Source organism: Notothenia rossii (genome assembly GCF_949606895.1).
Source record: "Notothenia rossii genome assembly, chromosome: 3".
Taxonomy (NCBI): Eukaryota; Metazoa; Chordata; class Actinopteri; order Perciformes; family Nototheniidae; genus Notothenia; species Notothenia rossii.
Window position 1 is genome coordinate 78,389,216 of NC_136901.1, and position 22,362 is coordinate 78,411,577.

The 22,362-nt window shown below is 42.7% G+C and overlaps 3 protein-coding genes across 3 annotated transcripts; 2 read left to right on the forward strand and 1 right to left on the reverse strand.

Moving 5' to 3' along the window:
• Positions 1-843: 843 nt before the first annotated feature.
• On the forward strand, positions 844-4,163 carry ttc9c (tetratricopeptide repeat domain 9C). The gene is made up of 4 exons (XM_079668106.1): positions 844-979; positions 2,165-2,503; positions 2,808-2,990; positions 3,461-4,163. The coding sequence occupies exons 2-4, from the start codon at positions 2,167-2,169 to the stop codon at positions 3,616-3,618; spliced, it is 678 nt and encodes a 225-aa protein (XP_079524232.1). The 5' UTR covers positions 844-979; positions 2,165-2,166; the 3' UTR covers positions 3,619-4,163.
• Positions 4,118-16,033, reverse strand: LOC307031206 (uncharacterized protein). Its single transcript, XM_079668105.1, has 4 exons — positions 15,365-16,033; positions 9,276-9,492; positions 8,050-8,286; positions 4,118-7,489 (listed from the first exon to the last, which is right to left on the reverse strand). Exons 1-4 carry the CDS (start codon positions 15,629-15,631, stop codon positions 4,995-4,997), a joined length of 3,216 nt encoding a protein of 1,071 aa, XP_079524231.1. The 5' UTR covers positions 15,632-16,033; the 3' UTR covers positions 4,118-4,994.
• A 767-nt stretch (positions 16,034-16,800) lies between these two features.
• map1lc3cl (microtubule-associated protein 1 light chain 3 gamma, like) lies at positions 16,801-19,877 on the forward strand. Its single transcript, XM_079668107.1, has 5 exons — positions 16,801-17,061; positions 18,309-18,502; positions 18,580-18,635; positions 18,745-18,851; positions 19,074-19,877. The coding sequence occupies exons 2-5, from the start codon at positions 18,442-18,444 to the stop codon at positions 19,261-19,263; spliced, it is 414 nt and encodes a 137-aa protein (XP_079524233.1). The 5' UTR covers positions 16,801-17,061; positions 18,309-18,441; the 3' UTR covers positions 19,264-19,877.
• The last annotated feature ends 2,485 nt before the right edge of the window (positions 19,878-22,362 follow it).

Below are 22,362 nucleotides of genomic sequence, written 5' to 3' on the forward strand. Positions count from 1 at the left end.
TGTGTTTTGTTACTTCCAGCAACCTATCATCAATAGGAGTCCCATGTCAAACATGCAATGTGGTTAATCAAAAAATCAAGATGAATTTGGTGTAAGACCTACTGTAGGCCTATGTCTGATTTATACATCCGTACATGGAAATTGAAAAGTTGTTCAACTTAACATAAGGTTTTCAAGTGAGGTGTGTTCAACATATACATCTAACTTTAACTTTTGAAATCACACATGTCAAGTAACTAAGTACATTTACTCAAGAACTGTACTTGTAGTACAATTTTGAGGGACTTGTACTTTACTTGAGTATTTAATTGTGTTGCTACTTGGTAGCCTACTTCTACCCCACTACAATAAAAATGGTGTACTTTTGCTCCACTTCACGTATTTAATACCTTTAGTTCCTTTGCAGATTTTGATTAATGATGTGAAATATAATCAACACTTAGGCTAAATAAAACTTTAGTTACACCTGGAGTAACATTCAGAAACCCTGCAACATACAAAATAATTAAAACTAACTGTAGCCTACCTTTACCAGCTTTGATAAATACATATGATATGATACGAACATGACACGAAACATATGATATAAATTATTCTGAAATGGGCCAATGTACATAATGAGTAGGCTACTTTTACTTTTGGTAGGCTGTAATTTGATGCCAACAATGTTCTACTTGTACTTGAGTAAAATGTTTATTGCAGGACTTACAGAGCATGACTACATTCTGTTCCTACTTTGATTAAATACAAGATCTGAGTACTTTTCCTACCTAATTTAATAAATGTAGCTAAAATACTGTATATATTTGAAGTGTGTAAACGGTAATTCCTGGTTCGGCCTTGCTGTGGCAGTAACGCTTAAAGAAGTTGAAGTTTTGACCACTTCTTAAGAAAACAAGGAAGCGACTCTACAGCAGCAGAATGGTTGTCAACTGTAAGAAGTAGCTGTGCGTTTATTGTCCTCTCAGTGGCTTGTAAGGTGAGCAAATATTCCACCAATATAAAATGAACCAACAAGTTAAATGTGCAGACATCCCGCATTGAACTGAATGAGCGTTAGCTAGTGTGTGAGCAGGTTTAGTTGGCATGGTAACTTTGCTAGCTCGTTAGCTGTAGCTACAAACCGTTAACGGTGTGCTGGAACATTAGAACGTTCGTTACAAATGTCCGCTTTAGCTAATGTTACTTAGCAACGGAACAAAGTAGCAAAGTAACTAGCTTAGTAAGTGTCAGTAATTAAAATATAATGCAGCATTTGACTGTCCCTAACGCGGGCTGCTTATATCATGTAGTATAGCCTACTGTAAGTCTGTTAACAGAGGTATTAAACAATTATTACAATACGTATACTACGAAACTATTGTATTATTCAGTTTGAAACATAGGCTACCTGAGAGGCAGGTTGACAGCCGCTTAGCACCGTGGAAATGACGATAGTAAAACAATGGGTTGCAACGATAGGCATGGGACGACATGGAAACTTCCATAAATATCCATGCTAAAATAGTTTCAATTTTCGAATTAAAGCTCTGTCAATGGTGTCCAATATACTGTGAAATGCAGTGCCTTCGATCGCCTTTTACTGAAATCACTATACCTTACTTACATGTTGTTAACATGCATTCCATATTTTTTAATGGAGTATTTAGTGAAAATCAGACTGGATAAATGGCCTTCCTGCATTAATCAAGCATAATCATAACGCTCCTCCAAATAATCACTAACAGCAACATTTTGAGTCTGGTCTTTTTTAAATAAGTCCTGTATTTATTTCCTCTTCTCTACCATGATAGCAAGCTAGACAGCTTATTTTCAAGCTACTTATTTGTTTTCGCTGTCATCGCTATAATTTAAATGCACCACAATCTACTTCTAGACATGAAATCATGAAAACAATCCTATATTTCTTATCCCTAACAACGACCCCACCCCTATCCATTAAGCCTGGGTAAACTGCTGAAAACAGTGAACAACGTTTTCCGATGCAACATTTTACATGGGAGTACCTCACAGTGTAGAACTCATTCTGTAGATGCATTTCGTTATTGTTCTGGATCAGAATAACTTTTTTTCAAGTTACTCATTGTGATTAGTAAATCTACTTTGATGTGTAAAAACAGTTGACTGCCAATTTACTTATTAATCACAACTATGTCCATTTCAGAAATGGAGGCTGGAGGGGGGGATGAGAGTATGGATGTGCAGGAAGCAGCGGCAGCATCACAACCAACCTTATCTCGACACAAACGGACTCCTGCAAAGCCGACCTGGACTTTGCTTGAGGAGGCCGCCCAAATGAAAACAGAAGGGAATGCTTTCTACAGGGAGAAGAACATTCGCTCAGCCATCGGGCGTTATCACCGAGCCCTGCTGGTCCTCAGAGGCCTCGACTCTGATGTGATGGCAGCAGTGAAAGGGTTTGGACCTGAGATCCCTCCTCTCGAACCCGAACAGGAAGCTTCACTGAGAAATACACAAGTGGACTGCTACAACAATTTAGCTGGTAGATCATCTTTTATATGAGAGTTGAGCTAAATCCAGGGCTGGGAAAATGTAGTTAAATATATCTGTTCCATTCAGGTAGTAGCTCTTTAAAAAACTAATCTTATTTATTACTCAGTCATGTAGACTCTAGATCTTCATGGTTAGGTAATAGTCATTTTAATTTTAAATGCCCTCTTCAATTGAGTTATGCTCCAAATAATCAACTTCTTTTAGGAGAGAGCTTTTTCATTGATTGCCTGTTGAAGGGAAATTGGCAGCTGGGTGTGTACAATATTATATATGTATAAATATATCTCTTTCAGCCTGTTTGCTGCAGAAACAGAGTGTTGACTATTCTCGTGTGAGAGACTACAGCCTGCGGGTGCTGCAGTGGCGACCAGGTGATGTCAAAGCGCTGTACAGGGCAGGAGTAGCCACTCTGGAGATGGGGGATGCACACACCGCCAAACAGTACCTCACCCAGGCCTGCAGTGAGCAGCCTAATGGTAAGAAAAGAGACTTTACAACAAGGTAATCTACATTATCTTAAGATGACCAAATCGTTCCACCTGCACATACAAAAATCTCTAATTAACATCACTTTTAGAACTTTTAATACATCCTGTATTAGGTTTCAAGATAAAATAGTGACACCTTCATAAATCAGAACTGGCAAAAAACAAATTGCGCTCTATTTCTATTTGATGGAGAGATTTTTTTTCTTTAATGAAAGCAAGAATGTGGCAGCTCTTTTAGGAAGCTCGCTAGTTATAGCCACAGTTTTGCCATAAGAGGCTAACATCTGGCATGGAGGTCAAGTGTTTGTGAGGTTGTGAATGCATGATATTTCCTCTGTAGGACATTTGGCTTCGTTGCAACATTTGTGGATATATTTCATAAAAATATATTAAAAAGTCAAGCCTGTGTGATAAAAGAAAAGTATGCCTTTTCAAAAATAAAACTTTTTCTGTCTCAGATGCCAATGTGAGGAAACAGCTGCAGAGGGTTGAGGAGAAACTGAATCGAGAGTTGCAAAAAGAGAAAGCGATGTACCGAGGCATGTTTTCACCCAGCCTGAAGGGCGGCTCTGGAGAAGGGATAAATCAAACTAACGGAGCCGGTGGAGGAGTTTGAGTCGGCCAGCTAAAACCTCTCAATGAAGCTCAAACTGACAAAGACTGTTCAACCTGGACTGATCACAAATCAATGAGGAATGTTATATCATGTTGAATGATGTTACTGTGTCTCCTTTAGGTGTTAATGAGCTGAGCATAGTGAAGTAAGGATTATACTGAGTACTAGAACATGTTCAGTGAGGAAACTAAAGTTGTCTCTGCTGAAAATAGAAAGGAGAGTTAGGAAAAGTTAGTTTCCTAGCAACTCGGAGGCAAAGCTGAATTTAAATTTGGATTTTTTTTTTTACATATGCCTCTGAAAACTAAAGTGAGAATCATCATGCATTACTAACAGTTCAGATTATGCCTTCAAAATTGCAGTTGTCTGGTCAGTGCTGTGAATAATGATTTTGTCAGATTTCAAGTAAAATATTTTTTTATAAACATAATCCAAGCTCTGATTTCTCAAACTCATTTGATTGTTTATATAATGTAGGTATTACAGGCAAAATACAAGCTTTGTCATATGTTTCTTTTATTAAACGTAAGCCATGAGAAGTCACATTCTGTCTCAAATAACTTCATCAATATTTTTATCCATTCAATATTTATTTGAAAATCCTGAGCACAATATCGAGTTAAAGTGTATTTGCTTGGTTTTGGTCATTATCTGGCCAATATGATTGTACTTCAGAGGCACTGTTGCCTATAAACAAAGAGGAATATCACATTCTCACAATAGCTATTATCACTGAACAAGTCACGGAGCAGCATGCAGAAGGGGAGTGTACATTTACACATTCATACTCATGGTCACAGGAGAACTTTGCGCATTGCCAACATTATTACTTTATACTCAATATCTTTATACGAGGCTTCTCCAGCCTAGAATAGGTGGCTGTGAGATGGTAAATTATGAATTGTAAAAAAACTCCACTGAAACCAACACAACGTTTTTAAAAGTTGAAAGCTATTTGCAGCTCCTAAAAAGAAAAAATTCTCCCTTGTCGAAAATGTTTTGCCCTCTGTGGGCACTTTTGCAGTGTAAGACAGTGAAATTGATCGGCTGCAAAGCATTTTGATAACGCTCTAGAACCCATTTGGAAAAAATGTAACAGACATCTGGTAGTTTTCAGTTTTGTTTTGGCAGGCTATAAAATGTGTCTTTAGAAATGACGTGAGTTAGACGGAAAACTAGGCTTTTTTCACAGACTATGAGCCTGAGAGGAACTTCCATCATATTGGTATTGGAAGAAAGGGCTGTCAGATGTATAATGGTCACTCAGTGTTATTGAACACTTGTTTGAAGCTTTACAATGATGGCACTTCCTTTTACATGAATTAAAATACTAACCACAGATGCGTTCACTGTGATGGTTATTTATTGTACAAGTGTCACTTCTTGGATGGCTTTCGTTTGAGACTCAGCGACCTCATGGAGCCAAACACTCTCCTCCCCAAGTCCTTTAGAGACCGAGAGCGCTGCATGGGCATCCTGGGGGGCGGGGAAGGGGAGAAGGAAGGGGAGGAGAAAGGGGAGAGGGACTGGCAGCTGCCTTCGAGGCTCTGAGAACGAGAGAGGTTAAAGAGGCTGGCGGTGGAAGACAGTCGTTTGTCTTCCTCCTTCGCCCTCAGCAGTCTGATGCCTTCGTGTTTGCTGAGGCCCCCTTGCCCCACGTCTAACGAGGAGACCCAGTTTGCCCGCTTTGTTGGCTCCTCGCCGTGGTTACGAGACACCAGCAAACCTTGGGACTCGCTCCTGAACAAAGCCCTCCTGGAAAGCCTGATGCTGGTGCTGCGTCTCTCCCCTTCCTCCTTCCCCCTCTTCTTCGAGAACATCGGCGAGTTCTCCACTTTCGGCTTCTTGTCGTTACTGCTGGATGGAGCCTTCACCCTCCGTCCCTCCCTACGCCAGCTTCCAACGCTGTTGCTCCTCCAGCCATAGCCATACTCGGCTCTGTCCGTCTCTTCCTTTTCGCATTCGGACTCTTTGCCCCGGAGGCGCCCCTCAAAGCCCCTCCACAGTTTGTTGGAGGTCTTCCTGGGTGTCTGGGCCGCGGGCTGCTCCTGCTCCTCAGCCCAAGCCGAGCTATAGTCCTCTCTCTTGGCGTAGCTGCTTACTGTGGCTGCCCTGATCAACTTGTGAGAGGAGTGCTTCCCACTGTAAAGCCCCTCCCCCTCCACCCTCTTCCACCCAACAGTTCCTCCCGCACTCTGCCGAAGTGATCCCCCTCTCGGGTGGATCCCTCCTTGCTCCAAAGGAGAGCTCCTCATAATCGTGCGAGGCAGGGAGCACTGGAAGGGCGCATCCCGTCGGAAAACTGAGAGCGGGGTGGCGCCCAGAGGGGACGGCTGGAGAGGCCGGGGAGGGGAACGGCCCCTGGTGGTGGGGCGGGAGGCAGGGGAGGAGGCCGTGGATGAGGGGAGGTCGGATGGAGAAGGGATCTGCTGGTAGTGGCAGTGAGAGGAGTAGTGAGGAGATGGAACGTGGATGGACTGATAAGGGTGTATGGGGCTGCTGCTGTGTGAGAGAGGAGGGGTGAGGCTGCAATGAGACTGGGGAGAATGGGTGACACTGAGAGACAGCTGAATTGGTCTCTGTGGATTCTGGTCGCTCAGTCTGGCGTAGTCATGTGACTGATCTGTCTTGGCCGTGGGTGTCAGGTGAGTTTTGCTGTGACTCCGCACCTCGCCCGCGGTGTCTGTCTGGAAGCAGTCGATGTCCAGCTCCACACCTTGTTCCATCAGTCCCACCACAACAGCCCTGGTGAGGCCGGAGAGGCGGGAGATCTCACCCACCATGGGGGAGTCCTCGCTTATCTTGGGACTGGAGCTGGCCTCTTGGATCAAGCTGCTGCGCTGAGACCCGGGAGCCGATCCAGAACCCAATACTGAGGGTGGAGTCTCAGGCGGAGCGCAGCTGCTCCAGTCTAATGAGCGGCAGAAGGCAGATGACCCAAATCCAGGACTCTGTCCAGACCCTGAAGTAACCTCCAGGGAGCTGCGGTGGCTCAGGCTGCTTGGGCATGTTGAAATGCGAGGGCGGGCTCTAAGTGCAGGGGTGGGTGTGGCGGAGGAGAGCGATGTGGCAGAGGCTGTCGGAGCAGATGCAGAGTTGCTTCTTAAAGCTCCACAGCTGCCATTTTTGGGATTGTCCACACTGCTAGAACTTAAACCGGGAGTCAGGTTCAAGTTGAGGTTGAGATGCAGATTTATGTTCAAGTCCTCTCCAGTGGCTGAGGGGAGGTTACCTAGGTTTATTGAATTCCTAGTTGCTTTTTTCCCGGTGGTGCTGAGGCTGAATCTGGCAGAGTTTCCCAGCAGAGACTTACAGGGAGTGATGTTGGAGGAGGGGGTGCTGCGACTCTCAAAGGCAAAGAGGGACTGGGTGGATCCGTGACTTTTGCCAGGGGTAAAAAGGCCTCTGACCTCACCAGGGATGGCAGCTGAAGTGAGATCGGAGGTGGAGCAGGTGACCCGACTGTGGTACTGGCGAGCCAGACGAGAGATGTACTGCTCCAGCTGGGTGAGAGAGGCAGCGGGCTGGAGGGGCAGAGGGGGGACAGAGCTGGACTCCTGAGGGTCATCTAGCTGGAGACCCTCAGGGCTTGGAGAGGCTGATGGCTCCTGGCTCTGGGAGGTGAAAATGGGGCTCTGGAGGGCGACGGCGTGCAGCGGGCTGGGATAGGGGTACACCTCTTTGGTCCGACGGGACACTAGGTCTGTGCAGTAGCGAGGGTCCAGCTGGGTGTTTGGCTGGAGTGGGGAGAAGGAGGATGAGGAGGAGGTGGATTCAAGAAGTTGAATGAGGGAAGAAACCAGGGAGTCACCGAGTCCTGAGCAGAGGTCAGAGAGAAAGCTCAGACCAGTCTCTTCAATTTGACCTTGCACTGTAAATGAGAAGAAGAGAAGAACTTCAGATAATTGTATTTTACATCAATCCCAATCAGTTACAGGTTCATTATGGGCTGTCACAATATAGGATTTTTACTTCATGATTTTTGGGGCTGAAATAATTTATTATATTGATATCATGATATCTTTAGAACATTTGTCCCAAAAAATTAATGCTATCAACTTCATCTTCTACTTTGATTATTATGCCTTTCGTCTCTTTAATGACAAATCAATTGCACTAAGAATACAAGTGTAGGGAGGTGGAGAAAGAGTCTGTAAACAGAACTGTACAAAATGTACAATTACGCTTACGTCCAAAGAAAAGGATAACTACATGCTCACATGAAATTATGATATTTATATTATCAACATGATCCTTATTTATGAATCATACTGGTATATTGTAAACTTATGATCATCACCGATATGACCAGAGCAATGCTTTGAACAGTCTTCTGTTGACCTTTTTGAGCCCGCTTCAGCTGGCAGCTGTGAATTCATATTTACACAGATACATTTACATGACATGGATCTATTGTCTGCACCATCTCACCCGAAGCTGTTGTCCCTTCTGTTGGTTCAGCGTCTCCCTGGCTGCCCTGCAGTGCAGGTGGCTGCTGCTGCTGCAGCGCCCGGTCTGCCCACAGGGGGTCCGCGTTGTCAGCGGACAGAGGGACCTGCTCCCACAGCTTCGGGGGTCGGGCCGCAGGCGCTGTTGCCCCCTGAGCTGCATCGCTGGACACAGAGTAGCAAGAGTCCGACAGAGAGCTCCCGCTCACTGAATAGAAACCTTTACAAAGTGAGGGAAATAAATTCAGTTTGCGTGTTACTTAATATATCCATGTGACAATTTGAAACAATTTTTTTGAATAATGTGGCCCAGGAAAAATGCTGCAAACATTCCTGATCTCTCACGTTGTGATATAGTATTCTGCCCATCATGAATTATCTTAGTTATGGATTGTTTTTACTAAGATGTACTGTTGTTGCTGACTTGTTGGATTATTTGTATTCTTTTGTGGCCTGCTCACATATTTTACTAATATAATGTTTGATTTCATACGCTGTTCCATCTGGTCGGTCTTTCCTAGGGAAGAAAAGGTTTTCTGTAGCAACAGTGTAGCTTTTTATATAACAACAAATGGGTAATAAGTAAGTTAAAGTTAGGACTGGTTAAACAAAGACACCACCTACAGAAACGCAAACTTCATAAATTCCAAGAGAAAGGCGTCACAGTATTGGATCCACTGTTTGACTAACACTGTTTGAATAAGTTATATAAAGATACAGTGGAGCAAAAACACAACAGCTGTGAAAACATGTTATATCTCCAAAGAAATCACAAAAAACCTTCATTTTGATTGAATATTTGGTCCAATTAAAGTTTGAACTAATTCCTTTCAGGTTCGAGTTGAATTCATTCATTTGTTTTCAGATAACCTCTACAAGAAAGTAAAGAGAAGTATTAAAACAGGGTTGGTATGAGTGCATAGCAGGGAGAGGAGTGTCTGAGTCGAGTGTAGTGACACAGAGACCACAGTTACAATGAGAGTGGAGAACAGTGTAGCAAGAAAAGCTGGGAAGTTTGACAGCGAGAGAGAGAGAGAGAAACGAATGAGTCAGAGTGCAAGCAAACAGAAAACAAAAAGAGTATGGTTAATGTTTAATGGGACTTACACAAGGTGAGCGGGAGTGATACCAGAAGGTGACAAACTGTTCAGGTCAGTGCTGTGAACCACACATTGTTGACATCTGAACTGTGTGTAAGTGTGTGTTTACCTGAACTAGGCCTGGAGTCACTGTCCAGATGGACTGTACCACTGGGGTCTGGTGTCGGGGGAGAGAGCAGGTCAGATGGGGCGTCCCAGGACAGAGTAGACCAACGTGAGTTGCTCCCCCTCCCAGATGAGTGGACCGTCCCGTCCACTGAATGACTGCCACATTCCTCAGGGCTGATCCGACAGGGCGGTACCACTATATCTGAGGGGGAGGGAACCTGAGAAAACAAAACAGGTGGCATGTGAGGCCTGAAGAATATTTACAAAAGGAAATATGACAATATCTTTGACCACAGTATCTAAATGCTATGACTTTGATTGTGTGCAAGTAGAGCATATTAGTTTTAAAATAAAAGGCAATAACGTGTGGTTAATTTAACCCCAGTACAAGTATGTAAGGCAATACGAGTTGACCAAAAGTGTGCAAATACTAAAAGTAACAAACAAGTCACCTTGTTAATATGTGCAGAACACTTGGGAAGCAAAGCTGGTTCTATTTATAACAACAGATTGCATACCACAAAACTGATTTATTTATGATACTGAAAAAAATGTATGCAAATTATTTACTGTGTTTTCTTTCCACAAGCAATATTGAAGTAGCATTGTTTTCCCATACTGTTACTTCTTGTCTTTTATTAAATCAAATTGTTATTTTTAGGCTTGGACCGCAGTAGCTTGTAGGGGTCACAAGACATTCCACCAATTTATCATCCTTTAGATTTTATAAAAAACCCTTCGCCATGTTTTTTGAAAAAACATTATATATCATAACAAATATAATTATGGAGATATGAAATGACCTAACCAGGGATAAAATATTTTTGCTGCACATTTCTCGGTCACATTTAACAGCAGCAAAACTATAACAACAGTTAACACAACTTGTGCAGTAGTAAGGTTTATTTACTTAGATTCATCCGGAATTGTCTACACTTTTTAGATTCTTCATCACCAGGGAAGAAAAAAAGATTAGAAGCAAAATAAAAATGGTCATTTTCTGGGTGAATTAGTCCATTAAGCGATAAGACCACTGCTTTAAAGACACAATTCCCTCGGTACTGTTACTGCATGTCTGAGTAGAGGCACAGTCAGACTGGTGTGAAAATACATGTAGGGTTGAACATCCATGATATCATTTACCAGACACGCTCCATGACTTCACACTGATTACCGGAACAGCCAGGAATGAGGCCCCAAACACACTCACACACAACAGCAACCATAACAATCAGTCAGTCAAGTTAAGCAAAGTGCCTCCATTTCCTAGATTAGTAAGTGCTTGGTGGAGAAACCCCCCGCCTCAAATTATCCTCCAAATCCCCAACCCCTCCAGGAAGGTAGCCAAGAGAAGCGCCTGCATTAGACTGATGGAGCCTGGACAACAGAAACACTGTGAGTGGCACTGATCAATCCTCTTGTTCCTGAATAAACAATACAGGTAGTGACTCACTGCTGGGGTGACAGGAGAGGAGGGGGGGGGGCTTCAGAAGATAAAGGGAGAAGACAGATGACGTAACAAAGAGCAGCCGGAGCGGCAGAAGGGAAGGGGGATTGAGTGAGGAGAGAAGAGGGAAGGAAGAAAAGAGGTGGGAGAAGGAGTTACAGACTTTGGCTTGTCCTCGGCTTATCTCCTCTCTTTCAGTGTCCAGATTAGCAGCTCGAACTGTCCCCCTGATTTTTATTTTTACAGTGAATCTCAAGTAATTGGAGGCTGAGTGGGTGACCAAAAAAAGGAAAAGTGAGAGGGACCAGAATAAGAGACAGAAACTGAGAAAGGGTGAGTCACTGAGTGAGTGAAGGCGTCGGAGGAAGGGTGAGTTGGGGAGGGGGCGAACGGTTGCCGGGTGAGAGAGAAGGGCATCTTGAAGGACCCCAACCTCCCCCACACTCCCCTTGACAAATAATCCCCCCCACCCTCCCACTTCTGTAATATCCTACAAGCCAGCCGCCCGTGCTCACCATAGCTACAGCTGCTCGCTCAGCAACTCTCGCTCGCATCTCCTCCCACACAGAACCACAACAGCACAAGACGCCCGGCCAAATATTTAACTCATCCTCAGCCTGAAGACACACTATCCATTCTTTTTGCAACTCTTACTGGCATGTACGCACTGCTGTCACAAATCCCACTCACTGCCAATTCTTTATACTGACATAAAAAGACCATGTGTTTATCATTGTGCACTTGTAAGAGCTGTAACTTTATTCTGTCTATTTAAAGACATGAATTAACCCTTTCAAAAGCTCCCCTATATCTCCCAAAATGTCCTTCCCTTATATCTCCCAAAATGTCCTTCATCTCCTCCATATTATCCCCTAACAACATAATGCATTGCACATGGGGTATAATGTTACAGAGACCAGTGCATGATCAAATCATAGGAGGCTGACAGACAAATGGGTGGGGGCCTGAAACATGATCTTGCTTCATGTCAGGGAGCAGCACAGCCCCTCTGGAAATGTATGAGGAAAATGCATGGGTCGATTGAACAATAATGCTACAGCCATCGCAGCTGCACAAGCAACCCACCTCCTGCTAATGAGTGCATTATGTCATTACAGCGGGAGGAATGGCAGCGGTTTGCCATGTTGAGGCCGGATGGTTTGGTCAGACAGGAGTGAGTGCGTGGTGAGAAGTGCGTGCTTGCTCTACCCGGCGCTGTGATGATTGTTTCATGCATTATTAATGTGCTATTGAAATATAAAAGACAGCCCACGCTTTACATCTCCATCTCCCCCTACCAAGAGGAGTGATACGCGCTCCTGCTTTTCTGAAGCGCTCAGGTGAATCTTTCACTGCATATGAAAGTATCAGCGTTACAGAGGAGGTTTTTTTCAGTGACTTCAGAGGGATCCCGAGGCAAGAACCAAGAGACAAAAGCTATCTCACTCCACAAGTCAGGGTAATGGCTCTCCGTGTAAGATGATGCTTCCCAATACTAAACCTAATTTCAAGAAAGGCTGCCTTCAATAAGAGTGCACACAGCATTGCAAATGGGTATATTTGCAACACATAATGCATATATCATGGCTGAGGTACTAACAGTAACCTTTATTAATCAATTCATCTCCTGAGTATCTCATTAGTTATTATTCATTTGTTCTATTCAACAGCTTCAAGTGTGAAGAATAATCAAGGAAATGTTATCTAATGCTTTCTTGTTTCCAACCAACAGCCAAAGACTCAGAGATGTACAGCTCCCTTTACTGTTGACAAGAGAAGGCTGCACACTTTCACATTTTAGAGGCTGATTGATTTTCTGTCCATTGATTAATCGACTGATTGCTGCTGCTCTACATGTGAAGTAAACCCTGCAGCACAATCCCTACTTCCTCAACTTCTGTGCTTGATGTGCTTTCTTCAGCGAGGAGAACTTCTTTTTTTGGACAACAAACAGTGTTTCAATATTCAGCCTCCGGACCCACTCTAAAGGCAAGAGGAGCTGCTGAAAAGTGTGAAAACACTAAAAAGGCACAAAACATGCACAACACTTCACTTTAAAGAGCTGGATCTATTTACAATATAAATAGATTGCATTTGGCTGACAGAATATTTTTGCTCTTGAAAATGATTCTTTTTTTTCTTTCTGAAAACAATGTTTTTTAGGCGTTATAACTTTGGTTTAAAACTGTGTCCATCACAAATGCCAGAGCTCATCCCAGTTAGAAAGATATCCTTCTAAAATGTATTTCTCCATCATAGATGACACCATGGAGCCATAATCCCGGCATGCCAAATATGGATTTGCACAGTCCATCTCCTGCCCTCGCTCTGCTTTTAGAGAGAGAAATGGTGAATCGCATTTCAAGAGTTTAATTCCCAAATGAAAAAAAACCCAGAACAAAGCAGTTGTTGAAGTACAGCGCATAATGTGATGAGTCATCTAATCCTCAGTTTACTAAATGGTTATATATCTTTTTTTAAACCCATGTTTCTCATAGCAATAAGTAGTGAATTTCAGGTAAAAGGATATATAACGTGTTCAGCGATAAAACATTAGGTGTAAGCATCACTTTCCACCTTCATAGTAGTAAATAAACATCTGCTTTCTCATCCCAGTTTTCTCTCCCGCTGCTGCACAGATCAATCTAGATGTGCTCACTTTTGAAACAACAGAAACATCTATTTGTCTGCACTTATGCAAATGTTATGTTTGTGTTGGCGGAGGTCGGGCTGGGCGGAGGGCTGAGTGCCAGCTCTGCTACACTGGCAGCTCCCTTCAGAGGTGAGAATGAGCAAAGCTGCTCGGCCTCTCTGCAGGATATCTCAGCTCCGCAGGGGGAGCCACAGAGGAGATGTGGGGAGGTGGGCGGCGAGGAAGGCAGAACATTATGAACCACACTTCCCTGCAGAGGCCCTCAGATGGGAATGCCATTTCTGTCCCTGCTCTGATAAAACTTGCAGCCAGCTATGATTTAATATCATTTTGTAACATAAAATACTCCGTTCTGCAAAAGGTGACCTCATGTTTTAATGTGCTGCTAGCTGCTGACTGATACAGCTCATTAGTATCAAAAATACACATACATACGAAAAGTGTTTGTTACTTTCTCAGAATAACAATAAAATATTATTTATGCAACCAAGGATTTGATATCTAAGGTAAAACACTCCCTACACCAGCAGACCATGAACACAACACGACATGTCATGTCGCTGCTCCGTCAATTCTAGAAATATCTAAATATAATCCATGACAGACTGATTAACACACACATGACACACTCCTTGTACAATACAGGGTATTAGTCAATCCTTTTTTTTAATGATTACTTGGTCTCAAAGAGCTCATAAAAAGTTTGCCTATAGGGTAGTAAGGTGTAAGTTATTTGTAAAATTGGTGCCTCAAGTTACAATAAAAAGGTCGTAGCACCTAAAGCGTAAACTACTGATGTATTTTAGTATTAAATGTATATATAGTTGGTCCAAAACATGGTGAAAAATAACAATAATCGATAGTTTCCCAGTGCCCAAGGTGACATTATCAGGCTGCTTGTCTGGTCCAACCTACAGTCCAAAACCAAACGTACTTCACAGAACAGGATCCCAGTTCTCTGGTTTAAGAAGACTTAGCTCTGAACTCCTGTCATTTCTGCATGAAAAATAACTTGAATGATTATTCCTCTTTTAAATAGCTGCTGTCAGTCCTCCAGTGGACTAATTTGTTCAGCTCAAGATTCAGAATTTCCTGCCAATGCCCGTTTTAGATAATTTATTCAGCTCCCATTTCTAACCAGAATATCTTATTGGCTGCCCTCACAGTCACTTTCTTCCTCTCCTTTCAACTGATTTCCCATCTTGAAGATTTAACAGGTTCGAACATAGTTCAGGTTCATAAGGGACGAGACCAAAGACAGCCTCAGTCAGCATCTGGCCTCCAGGATGGGACCTGCTCACATCCTGTCCTCCTTTATTACATGTCAACCCACATTCCTCATGTCCCAACACAAAAAGACCTGCGGTATGCATTTCAGGACGACGTTGGAAAAAGGGTTACTTTATATGAGGGTGTTGGTGAAGAGCTCACATCCTATCATTTGTGTCACTACACTGGAACATTCAGGATATCACAATAAAAGATCAGCACTGCATACATAGCCCGGGTGTTGGAGTACCTTCATTTTTTATTCTGATTTGAATGCAAACTCTGTGCCAAAGTGACCTTTACAGTTGATGAACCAAAAAACTGCAGCAGTTTGATGACTACAAGCCATCAAACTGCTGGCTTGTAGTTTGATACCTGCACCCTCATTTAACGCCTGTCTCCCATAACATCCTGTTTCTAACCTTGAGGGAGCCAGACAGAAGCTGGTCTGTGCCCTGACCTCAATGACATTTGCTCCATGTTACGGTCACACACACACTGCTGCTGTGGAAAATGATCAGGCTGCATGCATGGATGTTCCCTAGCACCATCTCAATCACTAGGGTGCACAGCCCTTGGCACAGGCATGAGCCACCGGGCAGCGATACAATCTGTCTACTGAGCCGCAGAGGGACCGGCTTGTTGGCAGATCACCATCATCCCCGCATTCATATTTAATAATCTCGTCATGTAGAGCTCCGTGACAGACGCACTGACTGACCTGTTGCCTGCGGGATGTCGTAGAGCCATGCTCGGCTTCCGAGGCGGTGCTCCCCGGAGCTCTGATCCCCTCCTCCGCTGGTAGCTCTGCGGCGTTGGCGGCAGCAGAGGCTCGGTCCTCCAGAGCAGCGTCCACCATCTCCAGGTGTTTGCACCTGAGCAGCTCCAGCTCCACCACACCGGCCAGAGTGGCTTTTAGTCGCTCCACGATGCGGACACGCTCGCTGCCCGACCACAGCGAGTTCACGCAGCTGCGGCGTGCGGCCATCCTTGCAGCGGAGCCCGGGAAAGCGGAACCGGGGCGCACCGCTGACCACCGATCAGTGTCCGTGCAGTGGATGAGAGAAGTGAGTGGGCGCTACGGTGCAGCTCCACGTAGAGCAACAAGGGTCCGGACTTGCGAGAGCAACATACTAAGTAACCGCTAAAATGACCGCGATAAAGAAAATATAATGACCATCTCTAACGTGCCATGCAGCCCACAGCCTCAGGCAGCCCTGCTTACTGGCACAAGAACTGAATTAATGAATCCACCGGCACACTGAGGGAACATCAACGTGACCTGAACTCATTTCCTGTTGACACGATCCTTCAGTTTTTAAATGTCACTTAAAGCCTCCCGGTCCAGTGGAGTCACCATGGTGCTCCAGTACGCTACGTCCCTATGAGACAATGCAACAGACGGAGGGAGATAACGTTACATGTGGGAGCAGCGGGAGGAGGAGCCGCGGCACCGGAGCTGAGCACCCATTGGCTGGGGAAGTTTTTCGAATGGACACATGGAAAAAATCCCCCCGAGTGTCCAACTCCACTGTACAGGATGCCAGAGGGGACAAATACTCACATTCCCATAGTGTTCCCATGGGGGTTAAAGTGACCTCAGCATGCTATGGAGCTACGAAAAGGCGTTTCTCTTGTAATAATAAAATTAATAATGGCTTTAGGACGGGCCGGCCATCAGTGACGAGGGCCGAGGCTGACGCGTAAAGTAGCACCCAATAAACTTGAACACGATGACATACAAGATGTTATGATTTAATCAAATTTCAATTGAAACTCGTGACATTTATTTAATCTCAAATGCTCGTTTCTAGGTCGTGTTGTCTGCCCTTTCTATTTAATCATTATGTATTTCCTTTACATTTGTTTTCTTTTGTAAAATAGGGCTGTTTGCAGCACAGATACATGATAAATTCCTGTATATTTTAAATGTATGTACATTTTTGTGAAAGTGTGTACAATCAGAAAAGATTGCATTGTTTAATCAAATTAGTAAACTAATTGACTCACCATCAGCGACACTGATACACAGGCAGGAAGTAGTTCTTCTTCTTCTCTCGTTCTGTTATTTTGATGGATGCAAACTCTTTTCAGCAAATTATATATATATTTTCTACATCTTTGACAGGTGCAGTGTACTTTGCTCTAGTGCCACATTCATCCAGCAGAGGGTGATCTTTATCCACAACACTGCATTTCATTATATTTCCACTGGCTGGTGGCTCAGTGTTTCTTATCTGAGTTAAACTGTAAGTACATCCAGTTGCTGGTATATATACAGTGAAGTTTAAAGTATGAGAATCCAGCAGTATAATTAAACAGCAGCATAAACTGCAGCCTACCAGATAATCACACAGTTGAATCAACATCTCTCTATAATAGTTTCAACAAAAACGTAAGATTATATATATCATGAAGGTAAGATTTAACACTAAAATGTTGTCAAATTAATTTTAATTTAATCTGTGTATATATTTTTACTGGCAACTGTTTGAAATAGTGTAACATGGCACTTTTAGAAAGAGAAACCAGGAAGCACGGTGAAACACCAAATCTAGAGGCCTTACTCTATTTATAACTACATCCAATCTATATATAATGAATACTATTTAAACAACGGGTATATGTTTAATCTTAAACCTTAAACCAATGTTAGCACAGGAGAGAAAGTATTTCAGCTCAAGGTCCACTAAAGGCTTTGATCATGACCTTTATCCGCAGAAGCTATCGCCCACCGGAGGTGCAAATTCAGGTCTTTAAGAAAACACATTGCGTCTTTTACTTAAGAAAATAAAGTGTGAAAATAATCCTTAACGAGTAAAAGGGAAGATTAAAACTTTTACTTAATTAAAAGTATAAAAGTATTAACATAAAGTTCCCATTACATTTAATCTTAATCTGTCATATTAGATTTCTTTGTAGATTATATTTTTTTATTAATCATGAATCTGTAAAATTACAAAAACTAATAAAACATTTATATATTTTTCAAAAGTAGTAGAAAGTAGGAATATAAAGAACCAAATCAGTACCTTAATATTGCACTAAAGTAAAATACTTGAATTGATGTACTTAGTTACGGTCAAATTACTGTCGGATTCAAAGTACTATAAATGCTCCAGAATAAATGCTAGAGGAAGACAGTATATAATGGTATATCAACTTTGAACACAAAAACAAGAAAGTGCAAACAAGTAAAATTGAAACATAATTTCATCTAACTTTTGCAGTACTGCGCCTGTAAGAGATTTAAAACTTCAGAATCCTCAACAACGCTCGTCAGTGTTAGTATTGATCATTGATCTCAGACCAGCTGAAACAAGAGTAAAGCAAATGTGATGTGTGGCTATCAGACAGTGAGGTCAAAGGTCAGAGTGGAATTCAGACCAATCAGATCTCTTGATGAAAGTGGCACTGGGTTCCTCTGGACTCCGTTTTCGTCTGAATCATTAATGTCATGTGCTGTTTATGCTCTTCACATGCCCTCATTACACTCATGTTTGTACCCCTCTGTGTGATTATGGACCCAATATCACCAGTACATGTGACAATGCCCGGTGAGGTAACCAGTATGTGTGATCTGCAGCCCACCAGCACGAGGAGTGTGTCTTTGTTTGTTAGTGTCACATTTTGGACCCCTCCCTGCTCGTTCTCCTATAAAACAGCAGCTTTGGTAGCAGCTCAGTGGGGTTCGCTAGCTTCCACCCGAGGGGACATCACCGTCAGCCTGGGAAAGACTTTCGTCGCCTCCACCTTCACCATTGGTCTCTGCAAAGCGCCCTACGAAACTACGAAGAAATGGCACCTTTTGAGAAATCCATGGATTTGCTGATGCCCTTCAAGCAAAGGAAATGCCTGGGTGAGTCTCAATTTGTTATTTACATGTAAACCTCACAAGGCTGAAGTGTCTAAATTAACGCACTTATTCTTTTTTAGAAACAAGAAAAGATGAAGTATGCAGCATTCGGTCCAAATTCCCCAACAAATTACCTGTGAGTTTGTTGCATGTAACCCTAATTCATTTAATCACCATAGTTTAAAACTTTATATTGCATGTCAAGGCACAACAGTTGGCTTATTTCATGTGTTTTTTGTGTTCAGGTTATTGTTGAACGTTACGTCCGTGAAAAGAATCTCCCCCTTTTGGACAAAACAAAGTTTCTAGTTCCCTTCGAGCTCACCTTGGGTCAGTTCCTCTGCCTGCTCAGGTAAATGCTTTGTGCCACTGTGTGCTTGTAGAATAAACGGACTTTCTCCTTCTCACTTCTCTACCTACAGCTTGAGTTTGTTTAGCCTGTTTCTTCTCAATTCAACCCTCCCTTCTCTCCACTTTCTCCTACGAGCTGTCAGATGTGTCATTGTTCTCCGCCTGCCTCCCTCTCTCCTGTTGTTCTTCTCTTCATCAATTTCTCTCTATCTTTCTTTTTCAGGAATAAGATTTCCCTGGAGTCCACACAGGCTCTGTTCCTCCTGGTGGCAGAGAAGAGCATGACCTGCATGTCCTCCAGCATGGGGGAGGTTTATTCCCAATACTGTGACGCCGACGGCTTCCTGTACATCACCTACGCCTCGCAGGACATGTTCGGAGCCCCTCACCCTGCTGCCAGCTCGACCTGCTGAGCCTGAAGCACATAAATAAACTGAGCCGATGCTGGGGACACCACATAGCAGTACGGCAAGGTGTTTCCAGTTTTCTGGCCCCAAACTGCATATCAGCCTACCTCAAACTGGACTTTTAAACACAGAGATCACTTTTTATTTTTAATGCTGTGACACAACAGCTAGCCTCAATTGACGACTCACACTGATGTTTAAAACATTGATTGTTTGATATTTAAGTCAGTACAGTTGTGATCATCTCTGTTAAAGAAATGTGATGTTTTGTGTCTGTTTTAAGTCCACACTGGTCAAAATCTCCATATGTGCCTTTCAGTTACCTCCAGACATTGCAAAGACACTTGTCACAGCTGTAATGCCAGTTCAGAGTAAAACCACCAACTTCTCTACTCTACACTAATGGGGTCAATGTCATGCTGGTAATCAGACTCCCTTTTAAGCACTTATGTCCTCCCTCCTCTTCCTCTTTCTCTGACTGCCTCTTCGTTCTTCTACTTCCCTTCAAAATGTGAAACTGTGAGGCACTCACTGAAAACACGGATGAAAACCGAATGCTGCTCTGATTTGCTCTGTATCCAGCTGTCTGTATGACAACAAATAAATCCTTGTCCTTTTAATGTATTGACTTTGTGTGATTTTTAACTACACTTTATGAGAGGTGATTTGTTGTATGTACTGTTTACTGTTCATTAACACTCAAAACGATTTAAAAATGTTAATTCCTTAGGTGACAGCTCTGTTTTTAATTTGCAATCCAGATGTGGTTTGGTCATTTCATGGAGGGTTTTAGGATTTGTTTTAGGCCACAGAGAAACAGTTTAATCCTTCATGTTAAATGAAAGCATAACAAAATACATTGTTTTATAACCTCTGAGGGCTTTCAAGTGATTAAGGCCCCACTGCATTTATCACAGTTGTGCGTTACCTTTTAGGAGTTCACTGTGCACTTTTGCTCAGATTTACAGTACACACACATACAGGTGCCTCATTCCTCACCTGCCTCCGAGAAACAGCACTCCCTCCACATGACCGTGTTACATAAGCCTGAAACAGTCAACTTTCTGCAGGGGTTAGTGTGTCAGCGGGCCGGGGGGAGTATTTTTAGATGTAGAATTGACCCAAAACCCAGAGAGAGGGAGAGAGGGGGGTAAAACAAAGAACAGAAAAACAGGGAAAAAGCTGCTCTCTGTAAACATGTGGAAGAAGAGATGGGAAAAAAGAGGTGGAAGGGGAAGATAGTGACGTGCTAACAGAGGAAGACAGGAAAAAGGAAACTGTGTATGGGAGAGATATACATTGGGGGGGGGGGGGAGACAGCTAACCAAACACACAGGGACGAACAGTGACTTCACACCCCTGTGGGTATTTGAGCAGCTCTCTGACGATATCTAATCATAACAGAACAAGAGGGACCCTGAGGCAGGCTGTAAACTATTAAAAGCTGTCAGTGCTGATGCTCCTCACAACACTCTGCAGCGGACATTTACACAAGATTATACAAATAGCCACGGGCGGATTATGAGACAATGCCCCCCTGAAAAAAAAAACATGCAAAAGACCCGACACCTCTCAACAAAAAGGAGCATAACAAACGTTATAGTTGTTTAGCCTCTTTTGTGGTTGTTTTGGTATTTTTTTATTATCATTATTTTTGTCTGTGGTTGTGTTGCCCATTTTTGTAGTCGTTTTGAGTCTATTTGTAGTTGTTTAGAAGTCGTTTTGTGGTGGTTTTTCCTATTTTCATAGTCGTTTTTATTGTCTTTGTGGTGTCTTGTGTTTTTTTGCAGCTGTTTTGGTGTCTTTGTGCCTATTTGTAATCGTTTTATGATTCTTTGTGGTCATTCTGAGTATCTCCCTGGATGGTTCATGCCTCGCCTTGTTTCCACATTCCACATTTTACAAGATGTGAGGCACATTTGGTAAGTGAAGGTCAGTGGGCCATGTGACACTGTTGGCCCCCAGCCTGTGCCCGCTAAGATTGTTAAGCAATCCATCCATGCAGATAGGAATGGGGAAAAGGCAAGAGTGACCTTTATTAACGATTTACGATGAAACTTTTGAAAAGTTAGGATAAATTAATATTTTGACTGTACTTTAATGCATGAGTTTACTTAAAAAAACAAAACAATCCTCAGATATTTCAACCACTTGTAAGTTTACATAAACTATTTCAGGGTACAGTGATGTGGAAAAAGTACTAACATTTAATCAACATGTACATAACACATTATTAGACAGAAAGAAACCAAAACAAAAGGAATTTAATTTATGTTTTAAAATATATGGCACACATCTTCTCTGATTTGGAGTCATACAACTTTGGGTTCTTTTATTCTAGTTTGTATTCTTAATTTCTCCCTGCCCCTTCTTTGTTTTGTATCAATGCAGTAATTTTGCCTTGTGTTATATATGATATGAATGTACAAGGATTTGTTTAAGGGTGTTAAAAAGTTCCGTACAAATATTGTGGGGGACTAAAAAGAGCATGACCAAACAAAATGTCAAATTACCTGTAATAACTTGTCAAGACACAAGAGAGCACCAGTTGACTTTATCAAAGAGGAAATCTGCTGCCATCATGGTGAAAACTAACAGCTGGTGAGCATCTCGTGTATCTGACGCTGGCTGACAATCTAGTGTACCAGTGTGCAGAATTTCAATGAGTCTCAAAGGAGTAATGCAGATGAGGGAGAGAAGATTCTGAATGCAAAGTGAAAATGAAACAAAACTGGTGTTTTGTAGAGGAGGACTGGTGAAGTTAGACTGAATGTGAAAACAAGCCACCAATGTGAAAAATGTAAACAACTCGCAGTGACCGATACAGTATAGAAGTGTGTTTACATGATGATACACATTGCATCACTCACCTGGCTGCTGCTCTCTGGACTAACAAAGAATCATATGGAAAATAAACTTCAAATAATGTTGCAGTGCATCTCATTTACATTTCAGTATCTTATAAATACACCATGTTGGATTATGCAAACAGGCCTCCTTCAGTCTCCTCATATGACACTAATGAAGCTCCAGCTTCCTGTCTTTCTGTTTAAGATTTGTGCTCATCTGTGTGAGCCTGCACTGAATTTTCTAGCACTGTAAATT

What these genes read in the sequence shown, in the direction of transcription:
- ttc9c (XM_079668106.1), top strand. Translation starts at nt 2,167, where the DNA reads ATGGAGGCTGGAGGGGGGGATGAGAGTATGGATGTGCAGGAAGCAGCG. An exon ending in CTGCTACAACAATTTAGCTG is followed by an intron (nt 2,504 to 2,807) that starts GTAGATCATCTT and finishes TATCTCTTTCAG; the next exon opens with CCTGTTTGCTGCAGAAACAG. An exon ending in CTGCAGTGAGCAGCCTAATG is followed by an intron (nt 2,991 to 3,460) that starts GTAAGAAAAGAG and finishes TTTCTGTCTCAG; the next exon opens with ATGCCAATGTGAGGAAACAG.
- LOC307031206 (XM_079668105.1), bottom strand. Translation starts at nt 15,631, where the DNA reads ATGGCCGCACGCCGCAGCTGCGTGAACTCGCTGTGGTCGGGCAGCGAG. An exon ending in CGACATCCCGCAGGCAACAG is followed by an intron (nt 9,493 to 15,364) that starts GTCAGTCAGTGC and finishes TTGTTTTCTCAG; the next exon opens with GTTCCCTCCCCCTCAGATAT. An exon ending in TGACTCCAGGCCTAGTTCAG is followed by an intron (nt 8,287 to 9,275) that starts GTAAACACACAC and finishes CACTTTGTAAAG; the next exon opens with GTTTCTATTCAGTGAGCGGG.
- map1lc3cl (XM_079668107.1), top strand. Translation starts at nt 18,442, where the DNA reads ATGGCACCTTTTGAGAAATCCATGGATTTGCTGATGCCCTTCAAGCAA. An exon ending in CAAGCAAAGGAAATGCCTGG is followed by an intron (nt 18,503 to 18,579) that starts GTGAGTCTCAAT and finishes ATTCTTTTTTAG; the next exon opens with AAACAAGAAAAGATGAAGTA. An exon ending in CAGTTCCTCTGCCTGCTCAG is followed by an intron (nt 18,852 to 19,073) that starts GTAAATGCTTTG and finishes TTTCTTTTTCAG; the next exon opens with GAATAAGATTTCCCTGGAGT.